This window comes from Rhinopithecus bieti, unplaced genomic scaffold, assembly GCF_001698545.2.
Source record: "Rhinopithecus bieti isolate Rb0 unplaced genomic scaffold, ASM169854v2 scaffold_13351, whole genome shotgun sequence".
NCBI lineage: Eukaryota > Metazoa > Chordata > Mammalia > Primates > Cercopithecidae > Rhinopithecus > Rhinopithecus bieti.
This window is the reverse complement of record NW_016807514.1, coordinates 3,930,458-3,953,923: the sequence shown is the minus strand read 5'-3', so window position 1 is coordinate 3,953,923 and position 23,466 is coordinate 3,930,458. Positions and strand designations below refer to the sequence as shown.

The window sequence follows — 23,466 nt, the reverse complement described above, 5'->3', positions numbered from 1 at the left end:
GCCCCAGTCTGGCCTCCAAGTCACACCCACTCCACCCAACTCCCTCCAGGTCCACAACCCCGCCCCAGCCTCGCCCCCGGCCCCGTTGGGCCCGCCTTGCAGCTCCCCCGCTCCCCCATTCCCAACCCGGGCCTTCCAAGCTCCACACCCGTCCCTCACCCGAGACGGCTTCTGAGGTGGCGAGCGCCGCCCCCGCCCCCGCCCCGCCCGCGCCAAGCTGGTGGAGGGAGCTGCAGAGCCCGCTACCGGCAGATGGAGGGAACGTATTTCCACCCTGCCCCATCTGGCATCGACAGCCCACATCCGGCCTCGTGTTCCAGTGGCGGGCCAGGCGCATAATCCGGCCCCCTGCCGCTCCGGCGCTCAGCGGCCTGCCCGATCTGCCGCCAGCCCATCGCGAATCCGCATCCAGGATCTTCGTGTGAGCCGCGCCGCCCGCCACGGCCCGAAGGCTGCCTTCCCGCGAGCCCCCGCCCCTGTGTTTTATAAAAGATTCTTCGGACGGTTTCCCCCTGTCTGGCCTGGGGGACCGGGGCGCCTCTGGGGTCGCCCCTCGGGGAACACGGCCGCGAGCCTGGGGGACCCTCCTTCCCCTGGGGTGCGCCCTGCCGCCCCCCAGGGCTCTTGCGTCTAGACTCCCGCCCCCAGACTGCGGCCCTCGGGGCCGGGGAACACCCTCCCGGCGTGAAGCACGGGCCGCCTCCCGCCACGGGGGCAGGCCCGGTCCCGACGGGGCGGGGGCGCTGTGTTCACCCCGGCCCCCTCGGGCTCCTCCTCCTTAGGCGGCCGTGGGGGCTCGCGCTCTGACCCAAGGGGGCCCGACGCTCCCCCAGGGCTGGTGGGGTCCCGTCCCCAGCCAGGGAGTTTGGGGCGTGCAACGGGCAGGTCTGGGACCTGGGAAGGGGAACCGGTGCGCACGCAGGTGGGGGGAGGTGTCGAAGCCAAATAGGCGGGCGGGTCCAGCGGCTCCGCCGCTTTTCCAAGGAACCGCCCGCGGCCCGCCGCCAGCTGCTTGGCGGCTGAACCCGTTGGGCCGGGCTGCCGTCCCACCCTGGGGCCCGAGGCCGGCGCGGAAACGGGGAGGGGACGGGGACACAGGGCCGGTCTGGCTCCGGAATCCTCCTGCCTCCTCTGCCCAAAAATTCCCCACCCCGCACAGACCCGTGCTGGGTCTCGGTCCCAGCCGCGAGCTGGACGCAGGTCCGCCCCGTCGGGCCTTTGGGCCTCCGAGCTCCCCGGCCCCTGCCCCCAATTCAGGAACCGTCCAGACCTCTCTTGCCCGGCGGCCTGGCTCCGCTTCCCGTCCCCCCTCCCGTTTCCCTCTCGCCTTTGCTGGGCCTAAGCCGGGGATTCAGGAGCCAACCACACCCTCCACCGCCCGCCGTCGCCCCACGGGGTTCCCCCGAAAGCCAGGGCCCCGCCCCTCCTCGGCTCCCTGGGAGGACCCGACAAGTTCCCTCCCTCCGCCCCGCACCTGGCACCCCCGTGGCCCTTCCCTTAAACCCACGCACCCCCTCCCGCCGCCCCGTACTCACTGCCACGTCCCCATCCTGCCGTCCCGTCCCCTCCCAGCTCTCGGGGACACTGTCAGGCGGGCGGCGCGTCCCCTGCGGCCCGGCTCAGCCGCCTGGGCCAGGATGGAGACTCCGCTCCTGTGGGGCTCAGGGATTGTTGGGGATTCCATGTGGGAAAAAAGCCACCAGGTCATTCACTGCCCAGCCGGCTCGGGGACCCCACTGGCTGCCCTTTCCTAAGCGGGAGCCCTGGCGCTGCCCTTCCCGGTTTCCCTGGGGCCCTCTTCGCTCCCCCCTTCCGAGGACCCCGCCCAGCAGGCCATGCCCAGGCCTCTGCCCCTGGCCCACAGGACGCGGGTCCCCATGCCCCCGGCTGGAGGCAGCAGGCAGCTCGGCCAACAGTCGGGCCAGCTGGTTCCCTTCAGGGGCAGCTTTGCCCCCTCTCCCGCCCCGTCTCCCCCCCCACCCACGGGGCTGTAACCCGAGCCGCCCAGCCACTGCCTCCCCTCCAGATCCTCCCCGGCGGCTCTGCGGCCCGGGTCCCCGCGCCGTGCTGCCCCATGCGGCCCTGAGCCCCACAGCAAGTCCGCCATGGGCCGCGGGGCCCGTGTCCCCTCGGAGGCCCCGGGGGCCGGCGTCGAGCGCCGCTGGCTTGGAGCCGCGCTGGTCGCCCTGTGCCTCCTCCCCGTGCTGGTGCTGCTGGCCCGGCTGCGGGCCCCGGCGGTGCCGGCCTGGAGCGCAGCGCAGGTGAGCGGCGGGCGGGGAGGCCAGGTGTCGGGGTGGGTGGGGGTTCTCACGTCTGTGGGTCTGGTCTGTCTGGGGGCCCGCAGGACGTGTGCGGGGTGTGTGGGGTGTTTGAGGGTCCGGATGTGCGTCCCGAGGTCGGAGGGTCCGAGGCCCCTGTGTCCAGTTGCTGGGAGGGGTGGGAGGCCGCGCCCTGCTGTTCAGCCCCTTCGCCTCCACTGCGCCGCGTTCCCAGGGACGTGCAACGGGACGCTCAGGTTAGGAGACCCGAAACCGCAGCCAGGCAGGACCCGCCACGCCCGCTCCCAGCCCTGGGCACCCCCACCCCCGTTTCCTTCCAGTCCATTTTCCGCGGCAGTTTTTGGCCTGGGGACCGTCACCGATGCCTCCCACGCACGCTTTCTTCCCTGAAGGGAGACGCCGCTGCGCTGGGCCTCTCAGGGGTCCCCCCAACCCGGGTCCCGGGCCCACTGGCCCCCCGCAGACGCCGCTACACGCTGACTCCAGCCAGGCTGCGCTGGGACCACTTCAACCTCACCTACAGGTGCGCCCCGGCTTGGCCCTGGGGAGGGGGCGCGGCCGGCCCCCGCTGAGCTCACACTCCCTGCAGGATCCTCTCCTTCCCTCGGAACCTGCTGAGCCCGCGGGAGACGCGGCGGGCCCTGGCTGCCGCCTTCCGCATGTGGAGCGACGTGTCCCCCTTCAGCTTCCGCGAGGTGGCCCCCGAGCAGCCCAGCGACCTCCGGATAGGTGGGCGCCCGCCCCCGCCCCGGCCCGGCGTGCGCGCCTGGCCTCTCAGCCCTGTGCTCCCCTCAGGCTTCTACCCGATCAACCACACGGACTGCCTGGTCTCCGCGCTGCACCACTGCTTCGACGGCCCCACGGGGGAGCTGGCCCACGCCTTCTTCCCCCCGCACGGCGGCATCCACTTCGACGACAGCGAGTACTGGGTGCTGGGCCCCACGCGCTACAGCTGGAAGAAAGGTGACCGTCCAGGCTGGAGGCCTCCGCAGCGCAGTGGGCTGCCGCGGTCGGGCTTTGGGGCAGACGCAGGAGGGACCTTCCGGGGTGGTGGCTGCTACTGGAGTTGAGCAGGCGAGGAGGGGAGCCCGTGGGAGCCCCCAGTCCCGGCAGCCCTGAACTCCCTTTCCCATCCCCCTGCGACTCTGGAGCGGGAGCAGGAGCTGCATTCCTGGGGGCCGAGCTCACCGCCTGGGCCCAGAACGTTCTTATCTTTCCGTGGCTGCGGCGGAGGGCGGCTCCAGCAGATGTGCCGGGCCTCGGGGAGCTGGCCCACGGGCGGCGGGGCTGGGACGGGGCTCCCAGGCGCTGACCCCCAGGGCCCGCAGGCGTGTGGCTCACGGACCTGGTGCACGTGGCGGCCCACGAGATCGGCCACGCGCTGGGCCTGATGCACTCACAGCACGGCCGGGCGCTCATGCACCTGAACGCCACGCTGCGCGGCTGGAAGGCGTTGTCCCAGGACGAGCTGTGGGGGCTGCACCGGCTCTACGGTGAGTCCCTTTGTCGGGCGGGAGGGCGGCGATCGGGCGGTCCTGAGCCAGGCCGTGCTCCCCACGCTCCCGGCAGGATGCCTGGACAGGCTTTTCGTGTGCGCGTCCTGGGCACGGAGGGGCTTCTGCGACGCTCGCCGGCGCCTCATGAAGAGGCTCTGCCCCAGCAGCTGCGACTTCTGCTACGGTGATGCCCACGGGCCGGGACGGGGCTGCGTGGGGGCTGGGTCTTGGCTATGGTCTGGGCTGAGGGGACGCTGATGGGGCTCTTCCCCCACCCGGAGCAGAATTCCCCTTCCCGACGGTGGCCACCACCCCACCGCCCCCCAGGACCAAAACCAGGCTGGTGCCTGAGGGCAGGAACGTGACCTTCCGGTGCGGCCAGAAGATTCTCCACAAGAAAGGAAAAGTGTAGTAAGTGGGCGCCCTGGCGGGTCTTCAGGGTGGGCAGCCTGGGGCCCTGGGGCAGGGGTGCAGGGCAGACAGTGGGTGGGGGCTGTGCCTGCAGGAGACACCCCGCCCCCCTGCAGCTGGTACAAGGACCAGGAGCCCCTGGAGTTCTCCTACCCCGGCTACCTGGCCCTGGGTGAGGCACACCTGAGCATCATTGCCAACGCCGTCAATGAAGGCACCTACACCTGCGTGGTGCGCCGCCAGCAGCGCGTGCTGACCACCTACTCCTGGCGAGTCCGTGTGCGGGGCTGAGCCCGGCTGATAAAGCACTTTCTCTCTGATGTCTTCTCGTTCATTCCTGGGAGGGCAGCAGGCAGTCTGGGAAGGTGGACACCCCAGCCCCTGGTCCACCAAGAGGTGGGCGTCCTTGGGGCCAGGCAACCCCTGCTTTCCTGCACAGCAGACGACAGATACAGCACAGGACAGGCTATGCCAAGGTGGCCCCTGGAAAAGGGGGATAGTGGAGGCCCCAGTGCCGGGGACAGCACGTGGGGTAGCCCCGGAAGCCTGGGTTCTGTCTAGGGCTTGCTCAGAGATGGGGGAGGGAGGCGAGGGGAGCTTCCCGAAGGAGGTGGCTGGGATGGGTCTCCAGGATCTTCTGCAAGGGGATGTGGGTGGGGGCTGGGAGGATTGGCACAGGGTGGGGGACCACCTTGCCAGAGTGGAGGCCCCCCCGGAGATAGGAGCACCCCTCCTGCCTGGGGAAGAGACTGGCCCACGTGGGGTCAGAGGCCACAGCCACCCACCCCACCCTCTTCCCCTAGAGCCTGGTGGTCTGTGACTCTCCTCCCACACATGGTCCCGGGCTACTGAAAGGAGGACACAGGGAGCTTTCCTCCAAGAATATTTTAATACATTTTAAAACTCATAACAACCTTGTATAAAAACCTGCTGAGGCTGCCAGAATACCTGGGGTTGGGGGCCGGGGGCCTGTGTGGACAGCGCTGGTCTGGACGAGCGAGTTGGGGCAGGAAAGCATCACTCATCCCAACACAGAAACAGGTCTCCAGCTCCAAAGATCATATCGACCCGACCCCCACCCGCTCCTTTCCAAATCACGGCCCAGCCAGCCCGGTGTGTCGAGTGGGAGAGGGTGTGTGGGGGTTTGTGCTGCCCCAAGTAGGTGCCCGCAGATGCCCACCCTCTTCTCCCTGGGCAAGTCAGGGAGACCTGAAAACACAGCTCTTTCCTCCACAACAAGGAAAATGATTTAATTCTACAAATTTACAAACCAAAATACAAAAACAAAACATGGAACACGAAATAAGATGAGGAGTTCTGAGTCTCATGGCAGCTCCAACCGCAGTAGCCGCGCCTGCGGTCCCGGCTGAGTTCTCCCCATGACGGGGTCCACTATGACCTTCAGAACTTGAGGCTGAAGCCGGGGCCCGCAGCTGAGGCCCCCTGGTTCGTGGTGGTAAGGTGGAAGCCCGTCTCCTTCAGGTCGTCGTCGCCCTAGGACGAGTCGGCTACCGTGAGGACCCTGCCCGAGCCAGCCCCACCTGTGGGCATGCCCCACCAGCCAGGCCCCTCACCAGCTGGCTGTAGCCCAGGCCTCCCTCAGGGGGCCTGGGGCTGGTGCCCCGCTTCACACGCTGCTGCTCACTCTTGGCGGGCCACGTGGGGAACATGGAAGGATCGATGGGGAGGGGAGTCTCGCGGAAATACTCGTGCTTGAGGCCATCCTCAGCGCTGATCCTCCTCCCGGGAAAGTAGGTCAGGAACCTGGGGGGAGAGGCCCAGAGGCCCAGGAGGTGCTTGAGTGCTCCACTGGGTCCCCCAGAGATGGGCTGTGTTGGGGCAGGGCTCAGGGCATGGGGCACCAGGCACCAGAACAGTTCTGGAAAGTGGTGAGCTAGCAGGTGGGCCTGGGACCGGGAAGCCACCACTATGGCTCGGGACCTCCCGCCACCCGGCTGCACTGGGCTCACTTGTTCATAAGGTCAAAGCCCTGGTCTGAGAGCAGGGCCCCGAAGCGCTTGCGGAGGTTGTTGTAGGGGTACTCGCTGAAGGTCATCTTCTTCACTGCTGGGAGCTCGTTGTAGCCGGGCCAGATTTTTTCACTGGGGGTCCCCAGGTCCTGAAAGACAGAGGTGTTTCAACAGCCACGCCACGTGGCCCATGGTGTTGGCACCTGTGTCCCAGCAGAGAAGACAAGCCACCACCAGGAGGGCTCTCGGTGGCCCTGGTCCCCATCTCAACCCAGCACCTGTGTGCTCCCCAGTCCAATTCCTGCAGCTCCTGCACAACCCCACAGCACACCTGCAGCGGGGCCCAGACCCACCTTGAACACTTTGTTGATCTGATCAATGTCCGACTTCCCTGGGAACAGAGGCTTCTGAGTCAGCAGCTCCCCGAAGATGCAGCCCACCGACCACATGTCGACGGCCGTGGAGTATTCCTAAGAGGACAGGAGAGGCGCTCAGGAGGGCCAGGGCCCACGGAGCTGTGGGAGACTGCGTGGGGGGCAGGGGAGGCTCTCAGATGCCCAGGACTCACCTTGGCACCAAGCAGCAGCTCTGGGGCGCGGTACCACAGGGTCACCACGACCGGGGTGTAGGCCTTCAGAGGAGACCCGTACTCCCGCGCCAGCCCGAAGTCACCCACCTGCAAGCACAGACGGGCGCTGTGGGCGGCCCGGGCAGGTCTCCCTGGGATGGGCCGCTCAGTGGGCGGGGGCTCACCTTGAGGATGCCAGCGTGGCTCAGCAGCAAGTTGGACGTCTTGAGGTCACGGTGCAGGATCCAGTTGTCGTGCAGGTGCTTCACCCCCCGCAGCAGCTGGATCATCAGGGTCTTCACCTCCCCTGGGAGGGAGACAGGCTCCCATGTGGACCCGACCGCCCTCTGCCCAGGGCATCTAGGGTGGCCCACTCGCTTCAGCAGCAGCACAGGCTTCTCAGGGCTTTCCCTGTGGATGCAGCTGGCCCTCCCTGCAGCAGTGTCACCGTGGGGGCGACCAGGACACTGCTCCCGCTTGTGTGCTAAGAGGCCTGGGGTGCGCTGTACCTGGCAGGAAGGGCTGCTTCATGGTCTCCATCAGGCTCTTGAGGTCGTGCTCCACGTAGTTCATCACGATGTAGATCTTGTCCATGTTGCTGCCCACCACGATCTCCTGCAGGGCATGGCTCTGTGGGTGCTGGGCACCTCAGGGCCCCCCAACCCCTGCCACCCCCCGAACCCGGGTGCAGATGCGGAGGGACAGTAAGGGCCTCCAGTGCCACCCGGGGGACGAATGCTTGCTTCTGTGTGGTCTGTGAAGGGCTTCGCTAAGCACGGGGACTGTAGGAAGCACCTGCCCCAGGACCACATGGGGCCGTCAGAAAAGCCTTCCACCCAGGCTGTGCACGGTGGGGCCAGGCTCACTCTGACGGTGACGATGTTGGGATGCTGGGCCTTGAGGATGGTGTTGATCTCCCTCAGCGACGTGATCGGGAAGCCCTCCTTCTCCTTCTCCATCTTCAGCCGCTTCAGAGCCACAATTTCATCTGTGAAGAAAACAGACGGCACTGAGAGGCATTCTCAAAATCACGGCACCGACAGTGGACTTGCTCAGGGAGGATCACAGGCAGTGCCCAAAGTGCATTTCACAGAGGGGGATCTCGTTCTAGGTGGAGGCACGTGGGCACCAGGAGAACGGCCCAGCCGAGGTCATGGCAACACCCACGGACCAACGGCTTCCCCACTCTCAATGCACCACGGACACCCACAGCCACCTATAGCCACATACAGCCACCTGGGATCCCAGCGGCCACGCTGACTCCATGTCAACTTCCCCAACAGAGCTGGTCTTACCTGGGATCCCAGTGGCTGACTCCCCAACAGAGTCCCCGGCTCACACGCCCGCTGGGCGGGACGCTGGGAATGCAAACCTGCAGACCAGCCCTGGCGCAGACCACTCCACGTGCTGGGTCTTGGCCCTGCGGGGCAGGCCGCCTGCTACTGCAAGGGAGCGGCAAAGCCCCAGGGCCAGGCTGACCTCTGGCTTCTAGAGACGCTGAGAGGTCCAACCTCCAGTAGCTGCTCAGGTGAGGCAGGACCTCTCGGGCGGCCAGGCCCTGCCCCACTTCCCCTTGTCTTTGTGGGGTGAGCCGGGACTCCACCCACCTGTTTTCTTATCTTTTGCTCTGTAGACCACTCCATAGGTGCCCTCCTCAATCCTGTTCAGGCACTGGAACTCCTCGACGCTCCGGCAGCCCTGGGGAGGGAGCGGCTATGTGAGGTCTCAGTGGCCATGCCAGCTGGAAGGAGGGCGGCTGCGTCCACGGGCACGGTGCAGGGCGGGTGCAGGGCAGAGCTGTGGGACTGGCAGGGGGTAGGGCCGGGAGCAGCTCAGTTCTCAAAGTCTGTTTCCTTGCAAGACCATGTGACACTTTATTATGAAACAAAACCAGTGTGAACAAAAGGCCGTCCCAGCCGGGTGTGAGGGCTCAGGCCTGTAACCCCAGCACTTCGGGAGGGCAAGGCAGGAGGACTGCTTGAGCCCAGGAGTTCAAGACCAGCCTCGCCAACACAGCAAGACTCTGTTTTCTTTTTTTTTGAGATGGAGTCTCACTCTGTCACCCAGGCTGGAGTACAATGGCGAGATCTCGGCTCACTGCAACCTCTGTCTCCCAGGTTTAAGCGATTCTCCTGCCTCAGCCTCCTGAGTAGGTGGGATTACAGGCGTGCACCACCATGCCCAGCTAATTTTTGTATTTTTAGTAGAGATGGGGGTTTCACCATGTTGGTCAGGCTGGTCTCAAACTCCTGACCTCGTGATCCACCCACCACCTCGGCCTCCCAAAGTGTTGGGATTATAGGCGTGAGCCACTGTGCCCGGCCAAAACTGTTTTCTACAAAATTAAAAATTTAGCCAGGCATGGTGGCTTGCGCCTGTAGTTCTAGCTACTCAGGAGGCTGAGATGGGAGGACTGTCTGAGCCTGGGAGGTGTAGGCTGCAGTGAGCTATGATTAAGCCACTCCACTCCAGCCTGGGCGACACAGCCAGACCCAGTCTCAAAAAAAAAGGCCACCCAGACAGTGTCCCTGTCAAACTGGGTGTGCCCCCTGCTTGTACAAGGATGACACTGAGGACGGGCACTACCTGCCAGGTGCAGCATGGTGCCCCATGCCAGGGCACCTCCCCCGGGTGTACCTTGGGGCTGGTGCCCAGGCTGGATGTCACGTACTCGGGGTGGCCTGTGGCCCAATGCCTATGCTCAGGAACACTAAGGGGCAGAGGCGCTCACAATGCATAGAGCAGTCGACAGAGGCCTGCCGCATGTGCCAGAGAGAACGTCTCCACCCACAGGCACCAAGGAGGGGGCCCAGTGCCAGTCTCCCAGGCCCCCGAGGCCACTGGCACCTTCTCAGGCCTGTCCCTTCCAAACCGCTCCAAGCAATATCCTGCCTCATTGATAGCTGCCTGAACAAAAGGATTCTGGACACACACATCTACACTGACTCCCGCAGCTACCATCCAAGCCCTGCACAGATGCTGGTAACAAGGCCTTGGTGCCTACATAACCCACCCACGCAGGGGTCAACTGGAGGGCACTGTTCTCCAGTGCGGAGGAGGACACAGCTCAGGTGGCAGTGACAGCAGGGCAGCCGCACGCCCAGGCTGCCTGCCTTCTAAGCTGTGGGCACCTCCCTGTCCACCCAGTTCCGTCCAGCACGAGAAAGAGGCAGGACCCAGAAGCATGAGGGGCCAGCGGCTGTGCCTGCCCCTCACTGCCCCGGTGGGCCCAGCAGCCCTATGAGGAGACAGACTTGGCCAACACGGGGGCCAGGCTTCGCTCAGCCCCTGTGGTAACTCCAACTGCCAATGCAGACAGCGGCCTGGGGCGAGGGGAGGGCCTGACCTGCAGGGCCGGCAGGTACTTGGGCAGCTCCTGCTTGAGCTCGATGGGTGACAGGGCGGGGGAGTCGGGCACGTAGTCACCCTCTGTCAGGGCGCTGCTCTGCGGCGTCCCCTCACCCACTTCTTCCTCTGCTTCTTCACTTTCCCCGGAATCTCGGTCAAACCGTGACTCTGGAACTGGAAAAGTTGAACCTAATTATGAAGCTAGGACAAGCAAGGATCACGAACCTCCTCCTGCCCCGGGGACATGAAGCGCGTGGCGGGGCTGCCCTGTGTCCTGCTGGGAGGTGCTGGTGCTGGGCTCTCGCCCCCTGGACCCAGGGCACTGAGGCCTAGGAGCGCTGGCAGGCTCGGCTGAGAAAGAGCCCAGATGCTGAGCTGGGAGGAGGTACGTGGTGTCCTGCAGGGGACACGCCTGGATCCATGTCCCCCAGGCGGAAGACACAGCCTCACTGCCGGCCGGAGGCCAGGCCAGGCCTCCACTCTGCAGGGACAGGCCGAGCCACCATCTGACTGGCCTCCCCTGTGGGGAACTGGGCCCGGGCTTCCCAGCTCCTCGGCCCTGCTAGGTACACAGGACGTCCTTGGTTAGCACTGTGCCTCACTGAGGAACGCGGGCCCCACCGGCACAGACTGGAGCGGCCAATGAATCAGGCAGCCTCCCAGCCCCTGGCGTGCCCCATGCCTCGCAGGACCGGCTATCTTAAGAGAGGGCCGCTGCACTTGGAGACAGACAAGGAGGGTGCTGTCTCCAAGGAGGCCTCTTACCAACCAAGAGGTGGTTTTCGTTTTCTCGTTCTTCATCTTCACTCATTTCTTCCTCACTTACTTCTTCTGCAAGAGAAAGGAGGCATCTGCTCAGACCGGCACTGGGGTGAGTGCTGCCACAGGCAGGATGCGGGCTCCGCTTCAGCTAAGCAACAAGTGTTCCCAAGAATCGACACGGAGGCCAGGTGCGGTGGCTCACGCCTGTAATCCCAGCACTTTGGGAGGCTGAGGCGGGTGGATCACCTGAGGTCAGGAGTTCGAGACCAGCCTGACCAACATGGTGAAACCCTGACTCGACTAAAAATACAAAAATTAGCCGGGTGTGGTGGCCCACGCCTGTAGTCCCAGCTACTTGGGAGGCTGAGGCAGAAGGATCACTCGAACCCGAGAGGCGGAGGTTGCAGTGAGCCGAGATCATGCCATTGCGCTCCAGCCTGGGCAACAGAGCAAGATTCCGTCTCAAAAAACAAACAAAAGAATAGATGTGGAGGTGTCCTGAGAAAGTCCTAGATAGAAGGGAGTTTCAACTCCCCCGCCCACCAGCTATTTCTCTGCAGTTTCTAACACTACAGTGAAGTCACAACACCTCACAGTCATCGCAGTGACTCACCAGCAGACTGCTCTGACGCCTCCTCAGAGTTGCTGCCGGTCTCCTCCTCCTCCTCTTCCTCCTCCTCCTCCTCCTCTGATTCTTCACTGGTGCTTCCTTCCTCCTCCTCCTCTTCCTCCTCCTCCTCTTCCTCCTCAGAACCTGAGCCTGATTCCGCTGTAGAAAGACAGCAGAGTGGAGGGTGAACTTGGGCCTTCCTGGCAGCAGTGGTCAAGGCCTTGGCCAGGCGGTTTCAGGTACCTGATGAGGACTCGGCTGAGCTGGTCTTCCTCTCGCTGTCGCTGATGTCCTGTAAGTCGGACAGCAGGTCTCTTTCTTCCATTTTCTCTTCTTTTACTTATGAAATAAACCATTAAAGGTGAATTTGGGGAAATGCTTTTTAAACAAACAAGGTACCACCACCCCAAAACTAGTGCCTTTCGCATGATTAACTCCGCTTGGTAAGAAACCAGCTTATCCACAGACGCTGGAAGCCACTTCTCTAATGGGGCCAGTGGCAAAGGTCCCAGCGGATAAACACACGTCGTGTGTCCTGGCCGCACACAGACACCCACGGTCTCTCTCACAACACGAGAGGACTTCAGCCAGCACATCTAGCATTTTCTTCTGAAAACATTACTTAGCTGGGCTTTCATTACGTGAATCTTACAAATTCATGCCAAACATTCCCCAGAAAAGACTCTCACTGTGCTGGCTTCTGCGCAGGTGCCGGCCTGGCCTCACCTGGCTTCCGGCTGTCTCCCAGCTCGAACCGCTCCCGTGGCGGCCGTGGCGGGCTTCGACTCCAGTGGCTGGCTTTCACTTTGTCGCTGTAGTCCTCTCTCATCGTTCGGTGATGTGCGGACACTGGCGTGCAGGGCAGAGAGGGAGATAGCACTAGCAACACTGCCTTCCTCAAAAGGCCCCACCTGGGCACAGCTGCCTCGTCTCCCACACCCACACCTGGCAGACACACCCACAGTGCACACACGGAGCTGACGGCATCGGGGTCAGAGGCTAAGAAACCCAGGGAGAAAAAGCTCCAACCTGGAGGCAGCAGCCTGCATGCAGTTCGCCAGACCCAGGAGGGCAGACGGACACACGTGGGCAGACGGACACACGCACCCGAGGTCAGTGTGATGACTGCGCGTCCCACCCCAGAGGCATGAAGAGGCAGCAGCCACGGCTGCCCCCCAGGCTGAAGGTACTTCCAGGGCATGAGCGCCACGTCCCCCTTTGCCCCCTTCATTTCTCTCTTTTCCCCCTTTAGGAGGCAGACACATCAGGACAAGAACATGAGAAATAGCTGTATTGGCGGGAACGTTAAAGAGCATCTGCACATGGCCAGGGAGAGGCACAGGCTTGGAAAAGACCCCCGAAGAGCCCGAGTTTCCACAACAGGCCGACCCCAGACACAGCCCAGCACGACCAAACCAGCACGTGCACACCCTTGAGTGGCGACCAGGAAGAAACGCATCATGAGATTCAAATGTCCATTTTTTTGACTAAGAAAAACACAAGAGAAACAAAGAAACAGGAGAGTATGTCCCATTCAGAGGGAAAAAAATAAGCCAACAGACACCGTTCCTGAAAATCACCTGGTGGTCGATGTCCCCGACAAAGACTTAAGGAACTGTCTTAACCTTCAGTTCCTCAGAGAACAAAAGGAAGATGTGGAGAAAGTCAAGAAAATGACACGTGAACACGCCGGAAATATCAACAGAGACAGAAGATCCAATGAGAAACCAGAGAGAAATTCCAGAGCTAATAAGTACATATTCACAATAAACACTAAAAAGTAAATATTCACATAGAAACTCACAGGCAGATGGAGCAGGCGGAGGAAATAATCGGTGGGCCTGAAGACACAACAATAAAATCACGTCGTCCGAGGAAAAAGCGAAAGAGACTGAAGAAAAGTGGGCAGTGCCCAGGGGCCTCGGGGACCCCAAGAGACCCGTGGGGGTCCAGGAAGGAGGAGAGGAGCAGAGAGGGTATCTGAAGAATTACTTAAACCCCCCCATTTGATGAAAACCATGAATATAAACATTAGAGAGGCTCAGTGAACTCCAGGTAGAATGAAATCAAGAGACCCACACGAAAACCCAAAGCCAAAGAGAATCTTAAAAGCATCCAAGGGATCCTCAATAAGATCATCAGAGTTCTCACCAGAAACTCGGGAGGCCAGAAGACAGTGGGCTAAAATATTGTAAGTGAAAAGGAAAAACTGTCCGCTAGGCATGAGGGTTCCTTGAGCCCAGGAATTCAAGAGCAGCCTGGGCAATACAGGCAGACCTTGTTTCTACTGAAAAATGAGCCGAGTGTGGTGCCACACGCCTGTCGTCCCAGCCACGTGGGAGGCTGAGGTGGGAAGATTACTTGTGCCCAGAAGTTCGAGGTTGCAGTGAGCTATGATTGCTCTACTGCACTCCATCCTGGACAACAGAACAAGACTCTGTCCCAAAACAACAAAAAAATTATCAACCAAGAACCACGTATCCAGCAACTTTCCTTCAAAGGTGAGACAGAAATGAGGATATTCCCAGATAAACAAAAGCAGAGGGAGTTCATTACTGCTAGACCTAGACCTGCCCTGAAGAATAAGCTAAAGGGAGTTGTGTGGGGTGTAATGAAAGGATGCGAGACAGAAACCGGAAGCTGGGTGAAGAAATAAAGATCTCCATTAAGGTGAGGACGTGGGGTAACTATAAAAGCTCGTATTACTGTAACAGTGTTTTAGAACTCTACTTTTATCTTCTATATAACTTAAAAGATTAACACATTTAAAAGCACCAATTATTAGTCAAAAGCATTGTTGTGACAATGATTTTAACTCCACTTTTGTTTTCTACATAGTTTAACAGGCTAATGCATTTAAAAAGTGATTATTAAGTTTATGGACAATGCATAAAGATGTCATCATTTATGGACAATGTATAAATGTGATCTAGTGATGTCGACAGCAAGTGGGAGTGGAACTGCTAAAGAAGCAGTTTGTTTTTTGTTTTCTTCATTGTGTTTTTATTTCAAAGGGCTGCAGCCTGGGAGCATAGATTTAAGTTGCCCTGAATATACACTCCCCGAGTCAAGTTTTTGTATTTTACTGCAGTTAACTTGGCATTCAATTCAAACTAGTGCATTATAACTGCAGGATGTTCAGTGTAATCGTCACTGTAATCAGAAAGTCGAGAAATATAAAACATAAATGAGAGAGGAATTTAAACATTTCTCTACCAAAAACTCAACTGAACACAAGACAATTACGTGGAAAATGAGGGGGAGGCAGTAAGGCCAAGAGGTAACAAAGCCTGGTGGGTGAGGCGGTTGGCCGCCGCCGCCTCCTCCTCCAACGGCTGCAGAAGGAAGGGCCCTCCGACCCCCACCACAGCACGACGCCCCCGAGGACTTTGCTGAGTGAGTAAGCCGGTCACAAAAGGACAATGACTGCGATTCCACTCACAAGCGGCATCCTGAGCAGCCAAATTGAAAGAAAGTGGGATGGTGTGTGCCGGGGCTGGGGACAGGAAGTTGCTGTTTGATGGGGATGGTGTTAATTCTACAAGAAGAGAGTTCTGTGGATGGATGGTTGCACAACACTGTGAATGCATTAATACCACTGAATTCTACACTTGAAATAGTGAAGATGGTACATTTTACAATATACATGTTTTATCACAGTTTCTAAAAACTGGGGAAATAAAAAAGGAAGGGGTGGCCAGGTGCAGTGGCTCATGCCTGTAATCCTAGCACTTGGAGAGGTAGAGGCAGGCGGATCACTTGATGTCAGGAGTCTGCGACCAGCCTGGCCAATATGGTGAAACCCTGTCTCCACTAAAAATACAAAAATTAGCTGGGCGTGCTGGCGGGCGTCTGTAAACCCAGCTACTCCAAAGGCTGAGGCAGGAGAATTGCTTGAACCCAGGAGGCGGAGGTTGCAGTGAGCTGAGATAGCACCACTGCGCTCCAGCCTGGGTGGCAGAGCAAGACTCCGTCTTAAAAAAAAATAAAAAGGCAGGGGCAGGCCTGTAATCCCAACACTTTGGGCGGCCGAGGCAGGTGGATCACGTGAGGTCAAGAGTTCGAGACAAGCCTGGTCAACATGGTGAAACCCTGTCTCTACTAAAAATACAAAAAGTTAGCTGAACATGGTGGCGGGTGCCTGTCATCCCTGCTACTCGGGAGGCTGAGGCAGGAGAATCACTTGAACCGGGGAGGGAAAGGTTGCAGGGAGCCGAGATCACGCCACTGCACTTCCATTTGGGTGACAACAGCAAAACTCTCTCCAAAACAAAAGCAGGGGCAAAACCCAGCACAGGAACCAAGCACCCGCCTGTGACAGCAAGTGCCCGACACCAGGGGGCAGCAGACACGCGTCCGCCGAGCACAGCCGCCGCCGCGCCGCCTACCTTCCCTGCGGGCCTCCCGCTCCTTGCGCCGCTCCTCCGCCCGCCGCTCGCGCTCCTTCTGCTCCCGCTGCTCCTTCTGCTGCTCCCGCATCTTGCGCTCCCGCTCCCGCTTCCTTTCTAACTGCTCCAGGCGGTCCCTGGAAGAGGCACACGCCATCATTCCCCCTAAACAGAAAGCTTGCTATCGCGTTTTGGCTCAAATTTGTAAACTGGCTTTCTATGTAGTTCGATACATGCAGAGTTTTTCTTTTACTTTCCTTTTTTTGGGACGGAGTCTCGCTCTGTCCCCCAGGCTGGAGTGCAGTGGCGCAATCTCGGCAACCTCCGCCTTCCGGGTTCAAGCGATTCTCCTGCCTCAGCCTCCGGAGTAGCTGGGAGTACAGGTGCCACCACTCCCAGCTAATTTTTGTCTTTTTAGTAGAGACGGGGTTTTACCATGTTGGCCAGGATGGTCGCCATCTCCTGACCACGTGATCCACCCGCCTCAGCCTTTCAAAGCGCTGGGATTACAGGCGTGAGCCACCCGCCCGGCCGCTTTTCTTTTTTGAGACAGCGTCTTGCTCAGTTGCCCAGGCTGGAGTGCGGTGGCACGATCTCGGCTCACTGCAGCCTCCGCCTCCTGGGTTCAAGCGATTCTCCTGTCTCATCCACCCGAGTTGCTGGAATTATAGGCGTGTGTTACCACACAAGGCTAATTTTTGCATTTTTAGTAGAGACAGGGTCTTGAACTCCTGGCCTCAAGTGATCCTCCTGCCTCTGCTTCCCACAGTGCTGCGATTACGGGCATGAGCCACTTTGCCGGCCAATATACACATTCTGAGAGCTCTGTCCCCAATGAATCACACGAGTAGTCTGGGAGACATAGTGAAACCCCGTCTCTACAAAAATCAGAAAACTAGCTGGGCATGGTGGTGTGCACCGCTGATCCCAACTACTCAGGAGGCAGAGGTGAGAGGACTGCTTGACCGGGAGTGAGACCTTGTCTCGAGAAACAAACAAAAAGGCACCCCACTGGTTCTAGCATATTTCTGTTTAGTAGCTCTAAACACGAGAATTTCCTTACGTATGTATGACAACCAAATTTAAACCCAAATTAACTATGAGATAAATCTGCACAGGCTTTAAAAGAAAAAAAAAAAAAAAAAACAGGCAGAAAAGCCTGTTAGGAAAAGTGGAGATGAGGCCACAGACTCAGGCCGAGGCCCCAGTGCTAACTGTGATTCAATGGATTGTCTGGGCACATGGACCCCAGACCAATTCCCACCTACATGGGCACGAACGTGATAAGGGAAGGGCAGGGGAAGCTCCCTAAAAAGGTGTCATTGGGAATGTAGGAGCTATGAGTGACCGAATATCTGCAGTTGGCTGCATCATAAAGCAGCCAAATAACTAACATTGATCCATGAGAGTCAATTTTTCGTGTTCCTCTAGAGTTAAGCCCAGATACAATATGAAAAATATGCTTTAAAAAAAAAAGTATCACTATACACACAGAGAAACGAACACACCTAAGAAATGGGAACAATGGAAAAAGGCCTACAGTCTAGCAGTGCACAGTACTGTGGCCTACAGTCTAGCAGTGCACAGTACTGTGGCCTACAGTCTAGCAGTGCACAGTACTGTGGCCTACAGTCTAGCAGTGCACAGTACTGTGCCAATGCTGGTCTACATCGGATGTCACCGCTGGAGGAGGCTGGATGGAGGCTTTCAGGATTCCAGGTGCTACTTTCAAATTCTCGCGAATCCTAAACTACTTCAAAATAAAAGCTGACACATAAAATTCAACCACTGAATCCAATGATTTCTAGCAAATTGATGAAGTTCTGCAACCATCAGTCACCACGAGCCAGTTTTCAGCATTTCCATCACCAACCCCGTTCCTCATGGGCACCTGTAGTCAAGGACCCAGCACTCCGGGCGACTGTTCTGCCGTCTCCACAGCTTCTGCACGGCAGGGTCTGCTGCTTTCCTGCCTTCTCATCTCTTCAGGTGAAGAAAGCCTTGGTTAATGGCCTAACAACCTCATAAGTGCCTTCTCTAAGCATTGCTGTAGCTGCATCTCTAAATTTTGACACTTTCTTTTCTTTTTTTTCTTGACGGAGTCTTGCTCTGTCACCCAGGCTGGAGTGCAGTGGCCTGATCTCCACTCACTGCAAGCTCCGCCTCCTGGGTTCCTGCCTCAGCCTCCCGAGTGGCTGGGACTACAGGTGCCCGCCACCACACCCGGCTAATTTTTTGTATTTTTAGTAGAGACGGAGTTTCACTGTGCTAGCCAGGATGGTCTCGATCTGACCTCATGATCTGCCCACCTCAGCCTCCCTAAGTGTTGGGATTACAGGCGTGAGCCACCGCGCCAGGCCACATTGTTTTCATTTTTATTTACTCCAAAATATTTTCTGTTTTCCTTATAATTATTTCTATGAGCCATGGGTTATTCAGAATTGTGTTGTTAGATTTCCTAACGTTTGAAGATTTCCCCAGGTTTCTTCCTGTTGTTAATTTCTAATTTAATTCTTTTGTAGTGCAATGGCACAATCTCGGCTCACTGCAACCTCCCCCTCCCAGGTTCAAGCAATTCTCCTGCCTCAGCCTCCCGAGTAGCTGGTGTTACAGGCGCCCGCCAGCACGCTTGGCTAATTTTTGCACTTTTAGTAGAGACAGGGTTTTACCATGTTGGTCAGGCTGGTCTCGAACTCCTGACCTCAGATGATCTGCCCACCTTGGCCTCCCAAAGTGCTGGGTTTGCAGGCACAAGCCACCGTGCCCGGCTGACATTTCCAACTCTAATTAATAAATGATGGATTTCTTTCCATTCGATCAGCGTTTGCTTCACGGATTTTGGGCTCTGTGGTTAGATGCATTCACATGTGTCACTGCTGTTTCTTCCTGCTGCATTGGCCTTTTTGTGCTGTGAAGTCCTTGCTCCTTGTTGTTTCTATAGCCTTTTTTTTTTTTTTTTTTTGAGACGGAGTCTCGCTCTGTCACCCAGGCTGGAGTGCAGTGGCTGGATCTCAGCTCACTGCAAGCTCCGCCTCCCAGGTTTACGCCATTCTCCTGCCTCAGCCTCCCGAGTAGCTGGGACTACAGGCGCCCGCCACCTCACCCAGCTAGTTTTTTGTATTTTTTAGTAGAGACGGGGTTTCACCGTGTTAGCCAGAATGGTCTCGATCTCTTGACCTCGTGATCCGCCCGTCTCGGCCTCCCAAAGTGCTGGGATTACAGGCTTGAGCCACCACGCCCCGCCTACAGCCTTTTTTTTTTTGAGACAGGGTCTTGCTCTGTCGCCCAGACTGGAGTGCAGTGGCGCAATCTCGGCTCACTGCAACCTCCATCTCACTAGTTCAAGCGATTCTCCTAACTGAGCCTCCCAAGGAGCTGGGACTACAGGCGCCTGCCACCACACCCCGTTGATTTTTGTATTTTTAGTAGAGACGGGGTTTCACCATGTTGGCCAGGCTGGTTTCTAATATTTCTTAACATATGTTTTATCTGATATGAGTACAGCCATTCAAGCTCTCCTAAGAGCGCTGATGTTTGTACGCCGCACCTTTTCCCGTTCTCTAGCAGACAGCAGACAGTTAGATCTTGCTTTTCCATCTGATAATTGGCCCCGTCTGTTTGGGGCACAGACCTTTCACGTCATATAATTACACACACGCTTGGATTTACTTTTTTTGCTTTGCTCCGTGTCTCTTTTATTCTTCCCTTTTTGATTTTAAATTACGTATGTTTAGCATACCATACCATTTTAATTTGTTATTTGTACTTTTTAAAAAGTTGTTTTCTTAGTGGCTGCTCTAGGGATCCCAGTATGCCTCACAATACTAGCTGAATTCCAGTAAAACATAAAGCTGTTGTAACACAGCTTCATTCCCTCTTCTTTGTGCAGTCCATTTGTGTTATATACCATGACAACACCGTGTCATTATTCTTTTTTTTTTTTTTTTTTTTTTTTTGAGACGGAGTCTCGCTCTGTCGCCCAGGCTGGAGTGCAGTGGCGCGATCTCGGCTCACTGCAAGCTCCGCCTCTCGGACTCCCGCCATTCTCCTGCCTCAGCCTCCCGAGTAGCTGGGACTACAGGCGCCCGCCATCTCGCCCGGCTAGTTTTTTGTATTTTTTTTAGTAAAGACGGGGTTTTACTGTGTAGACCAGGATGGTCTCGATCTCCTGACCTCGTGATCCACCCGTCTCGGCCTCCCAAAGTGCTGAGATTACAGGCTTGAGCCACCACGCCCGGCCCCGTGTCATTATTCTATACAACCGTAGTTCCAGTAAAACCTAAGATATGAGGAGAGATATTTATAGGATATTGATGTCAAGCTACACTTGCTATCTGCAGTGCCTGTCCTTCCTTCCTGAGGATTCAGGTTACCGCCTGGTGTCATTTCCATTCAACTTGAAGGTCTTCCTTTAGTGTTTCCTTTAAGGCAGGTCTCGCCAACAATGAACCTCACCAGTCTTTGCTTCTCAGGGAATGCTGTCTTTCATTCCCTTTCACTTGGGTAGAACCGTTTTGACTCCTGGCTGACGGTTCTTCTCTTTGAGTAGTTTGAGTGCGCCACTCCACTGCCTTCTGGCCTCCACTGTTTCTAAGTAGTCAGCGGCAGGCGGTATTGAAGCTCCGCTTTCATGGGATTGGTCATTCTTCTCTGAGGCCTTTCAACATTTTGTCTTTGGCTTTCGCCAGTTTGACTATGATGTGACTTTGTATTTATTCTAGTTCAAACTTCCTGCGCTCTTCAATGTGCAGATTTTTTTTTTAATTCAAATTTGGGAAGCTTTTAACCATTATTGTAAAAAATATATTTCCTCTCTCCTGGAACCCCCATGGGACGTGTTTTGGTACCGCAGATGTTGTACCATAGGTTTCTGAGGCTCTTCATTTTTCTTGTTTTTTCTCTCTGTTCTTCAGAATGGATTTCTTTTTTTTTTTTTTTTTTTTTGAGACGGAGTCTCGCTGTGTCGCCCAGGCTGGAGTGCAGTGGCGCGATCTCGGCTCACTGCAAGCTCCGCCTCCTGGGTTCCCGCCATTCTCCCGACTCAGCCTCCGAGTAGCTGGGACTACAGGCGCCAGCCACCGCGCCCGGCTAGTTTTCGTATTTTAGTAGAGACGGGGTTTCACCGTGTTAGCCAGGAGGGTCTCGATCTCCTGACCTCGTGATCCACCTGCCTCGGCCTCCCAAAGTGCTGGGATTACAGGCTTGAGCCACCGCGCCTGGCCAAGAATGGATAATTTCTACTGCTCCATCGACAAGTTGTTTCCAAGCCTTTACTAAATTCAACATCTGGACACTCAGACAGTTTCTACTGCTGATGTTCTTCCTCAATACGGGTCACACTGTCATACTTCTTTGTATTTTAGATGATACATTTGTAGCAATTCCGGATTCTAAGTTTTCCCTTTAGTTGTTACCATTGAGGCCTGTCTGGTTGTCTGTGAAATCCATCTCCCTCATGGCTCTTGGCCACCCCTATTCTTTCCCATAAGCCTATTTTAATTTTCAGCCTTGGCTTCCTAGGGGTCACCACCGTGTCTGCACAGCTTAGCAATTAGCCAGCACTGGAAAGAAGCTGGGCTGAAATACCTCAAGCCACAGTAAGGCTTCCTTGGTCCACGGATGTGTGTGGACAGGGAGCACACTGAAAGTTCAGGCTTGATTCGCATCTGCGGCGGCTTCTATTTTCTGCGAGGCCCTTTCACACAGCTGCATCCTCAGGGCTGGTCAGAACTGGGAGGGTCAGAACTGGGCGGCGGCTGGAGCGCTCTCCAGTCTCTGCCGCACGTCTTTGGCTAGATCACAGTTGCTCCCGACCCGTGCTTCATTCTAGCCAACCTCTTGGCCTTTTTCCTTCCCTCCACTGAGGATGCTGGTGGGCAAGGCCACTGCCCACCGCTCTAAATGGAGTAACCCCTTCCAAGGCAGCAAGGAAACTGCAGGTCCTGCGGCTGCCCTGTCCCAGTGGAACCCTGTGCTTCCCAAGTGCAGAGTGGAGGCAGTAAAGGGAGCAGCTCTCAGGCCAGAAGGTCAGATTCTTACTGCTTTCACCCACAGCTCAGCAGTTTTTCAAGCATCAGTGCTTCTCAGATTATCCTTATCAGTTTGTTTTTTGTCAGAGACAAGGTTTCCCTACGTTGCCCAGGGTGGCCTCATGCAGTCCTCTGGCCTTGGCCTCCCAAGTAGCATATGCTACCACACCCAGTTCTGGATTGGCTGATCTCAATTGGTCCTACCCACAAGTCTGCCCCCAACACTTTTCACTCCTTCACTCTCCTGTCTATCCCTTCTGGGAAATCAATGACAGCCCAAATTTCATCTACCAACCTCCACACTTCTATCCCAAGCTCCACTCTCATGGGACAAGGCACACTTGGTGTCTGGCACAGGGCTTGGCATACATGAATGTTTCATACACTAACAGGAACTTGGCCAACTGAAACCTTGCCCACCCCCAAGTGGTCCTGGACCTTGACCTCTGGGCCTCAGTGTCTCCCACACTCTTTGGCATCAACAAGAACCAGTGCCCTTTCATCATCTTTACATGCTGTGCACCCTGCCCTGGCTGCTGGCAACCAGTCTGAAGTGGAAGGGCCACCCACGCCCTTCCACTTCAGACTCCTCCCTTCCTGAAGCAGCCTGCAAGCTTTCTCTGGACTCACTCTCAAGGCAGAGATGGGCCTGCTTGCCTTTTTCCTGGTTCATAAAACAGATGTGGGGCTACCCCGATGTTCTTTCTTATGAATCTGAGCTTATAAAGGGGAACGAACAGACAGACTAATGCCCAGGAGTCCTAGGAGTCCAGTGTCCCGACTTCCAGACTGTTTCAAGGTTTTTGGGATCCCCCTTCTTCTTTCTTTTTGAGACAGAGTCTCACTCTGTCAACCAGGCTGGAGTGCAGTAGCGCAATCACGGCTTACTGCAGCCTTGACCATCTAGGCTCGAGGGATCCTCCCACCTCAGCCTCCTAAAGTGCTGGGATTACAGGCGTGAGCCACCGCACCCGGCCGTACGTGCAGATTTCTGATCCCTTCATTGTCTTCCCTCAGTCAAATTACCCCCGCTCTTGACTTCCAGATGCAGTAAAAACTCACTCCCTCAGGACAGTTCTCTTGGTCAGCCTCGTCCAGTGTTCACTGTGCTGTTTCTATCTACCACTTCTGCACCAAATGTGACTTCTATTGCCAAATTCTTCTTCATTGCTATGACGGGACACACGACCACAACCCTTTCATTAAAGTCCTCAACTGAGCCAGCCCGCTCACCTCTCTCTCCTGGAATGCTCCCTTGCCATTTCCCTTCTCTTCTGTCTTTCCCATTCCCGGCGAGCTTTATCCTGTTCTTCCCGATGGCGTTTCCGACGTTCGTGCTCTCTTTCTTTTTCTTTCACTCTAGCGTGCTTCCCTAATGAGAAATAATGAGTCATGCAAAGAAACCTCACTTCAAAAATTTCACATGAGGCCGGGCATGGTGGCTCATGCGTGTAATCCCAGCCCTTTGGGAGGCTGAGGCGGGTGGATCACCGGAGGTCAGGAGTTCAAGACCAGCCTGGGGCCAGGCGCGGTGGCTCAAGCCTGTAATCCCAGCACTTTGGGAGGCCAAGATGGGCGAATCACAAGGTCAGGAGATCGAGACCA

At 57.2% G+C, this 23,466-nt stretch overlaps 2 protein-coding genes across 10 annotated transcripts in view; one reads left to right on the top strand and one right to left on the bottom strand.

Moving 5' to 3' along the window:
- Positions 1 to 1,536: 1,536 nt before the first annotated feature.
- On the top strand, positions 1,537 to 4,506 carry MMP23B (matrix metallopeptidase 23B). Of its 4 annotated transcripts, none has more exons than XM_017882530.1 (8): positions 1,537 to 2,261; positions 2,672 to 2,802; positions 2,869 to 3,008; positions 3,075 to 3,242; positions 3,608 to 3,772; positions 3,849 to 3,959; positions 4,060 to 4,186; positions 4,303 to 4,506. In XM_017882530.1, exons 1-8 carry the CDS (start codon positions 2,106 to 2,108, stop codon positions 4,475 to 4,477), a joined length of 1,173 nt encoding a protein of 390 aa, XP_017738019.1. In that variant the 5' UTR covers positions 1,537 to 2,105; the 3' UTR covers positions 4,478 to 4,506. The 4 variants fall into 4 exon arrangements, with proteins under 4 accessions (XP_017738019.1, XP_017738017.1, XP_017738016.1 ...); XM_017882528.1 differs by having other exon boundaries at positions 2,600 to 2,802; XM_017882527.1 differs by having other exon boundaries at positions 2,600 to 2,802; positions 2,869 to 3,242.
- Positions 4,507 to 5,056: 550 nt separating this feature from the next.
- The window catches only part of CDK11B (cyclin dependent kinase 11B), a 27,022-nt gene continuing 8,612 nt past the window's right edge, over positions 5,057 to 23,466 (bottom strand). For 4 of the 6 annotated variants that reach the window (XM_017882496.1, XM_017882495.1, XM_017882498.1 and 1 more), the window contains 16 exons: positions 23,095 to 23,233; positions 15,833 to 15,969; positions 12,171 to 12,293; positions 11,688 to 11,783; positions 11,448 to 11,603; positions 10,838 to 10,903; positions 10,071 to 10,246; positions 8,332 to 8,422; positions 7,591 to 7,712; positions 7,234 to 7,339; positions 6,910 to 7,031; positions 6,725 to 6,832; positions 6,510 to 6,626; positions 6,157 to 6,305; positions 5,761 to 5,950; positions 5,057 to 5,680 (listed from right to left, as the gene is read on the bottom strand). In XM_017882496.1, the coding sequence (XP_017737985.1) occupies positions 5,588 to 5,680; positions 5,761 to 5,950; positions 6,157 to 6,305; positions 6,510 to 6,626; positions 6,725 to 6,832; positions 6,910 to 7,031; positions 7,234 to 7,339; positions 7,591 to 7,712; positions 8,332 to 8,422; positions 10,071 to 10,246; positions 10,838 to 10,903; positions 11,448 to 11,603; positions 11,688 to 11,783; positions 12,171 to 12,293; positions 15,833 to 15,969; positions 23,095 to 23,233 (1,991 nt within the window). In that variant the 3' untranslated portion in view covers positions 5,057 to 5,587. The remainder of the gene's footprint in view (positions 5,681 to 5,760; positions 5,951 to 6,156; positions 6,306 to 6,509; positions 6,627 to 6,724; positions 6,833 to 6,909; positions 7,032 to 7,233; positions 7,340 to 7,590; positions 7,713 to 8,331; positions 8,423 to 10,070; positions 10,247 to 10,837; positions 10,904 to 11,447; positions 11,604 to 11,687; positions 11,784 to 12,170; positions 12,294 to 15,832; positions 15,970 to 23,094; positions 23,234 to 23,466) is intronic. The other 2 variants (XM_017882500.1, XM_017882499.1) reach the window with 1 other exon arrangement.

Bases quoted from the DNA above. Each gene is read 5' to 3' on its own strand.
- MMP23B (XM_017882527.1), top strand. From the start codon at position 2,106: ATGGGCCGCGGGGCCCGTGTCCCCTCGGAGGCCCCGGGGGCCGGCGTC. The intron at 2,803-2,868 runs GTGCGCCCCGGC...CACTCCCTGCAG, and splicing joins CACTTCAACCTCACCTACAG to GATCCTCTCCTTCCCTCGGA. The intron at 3,960-4,059 runs GTGATGCCCACG...CACCCGGAGCAG, and splicing joins CAGCTGCGACTTCTGCTACG to AATTCCCCTTCCCGACGGTG.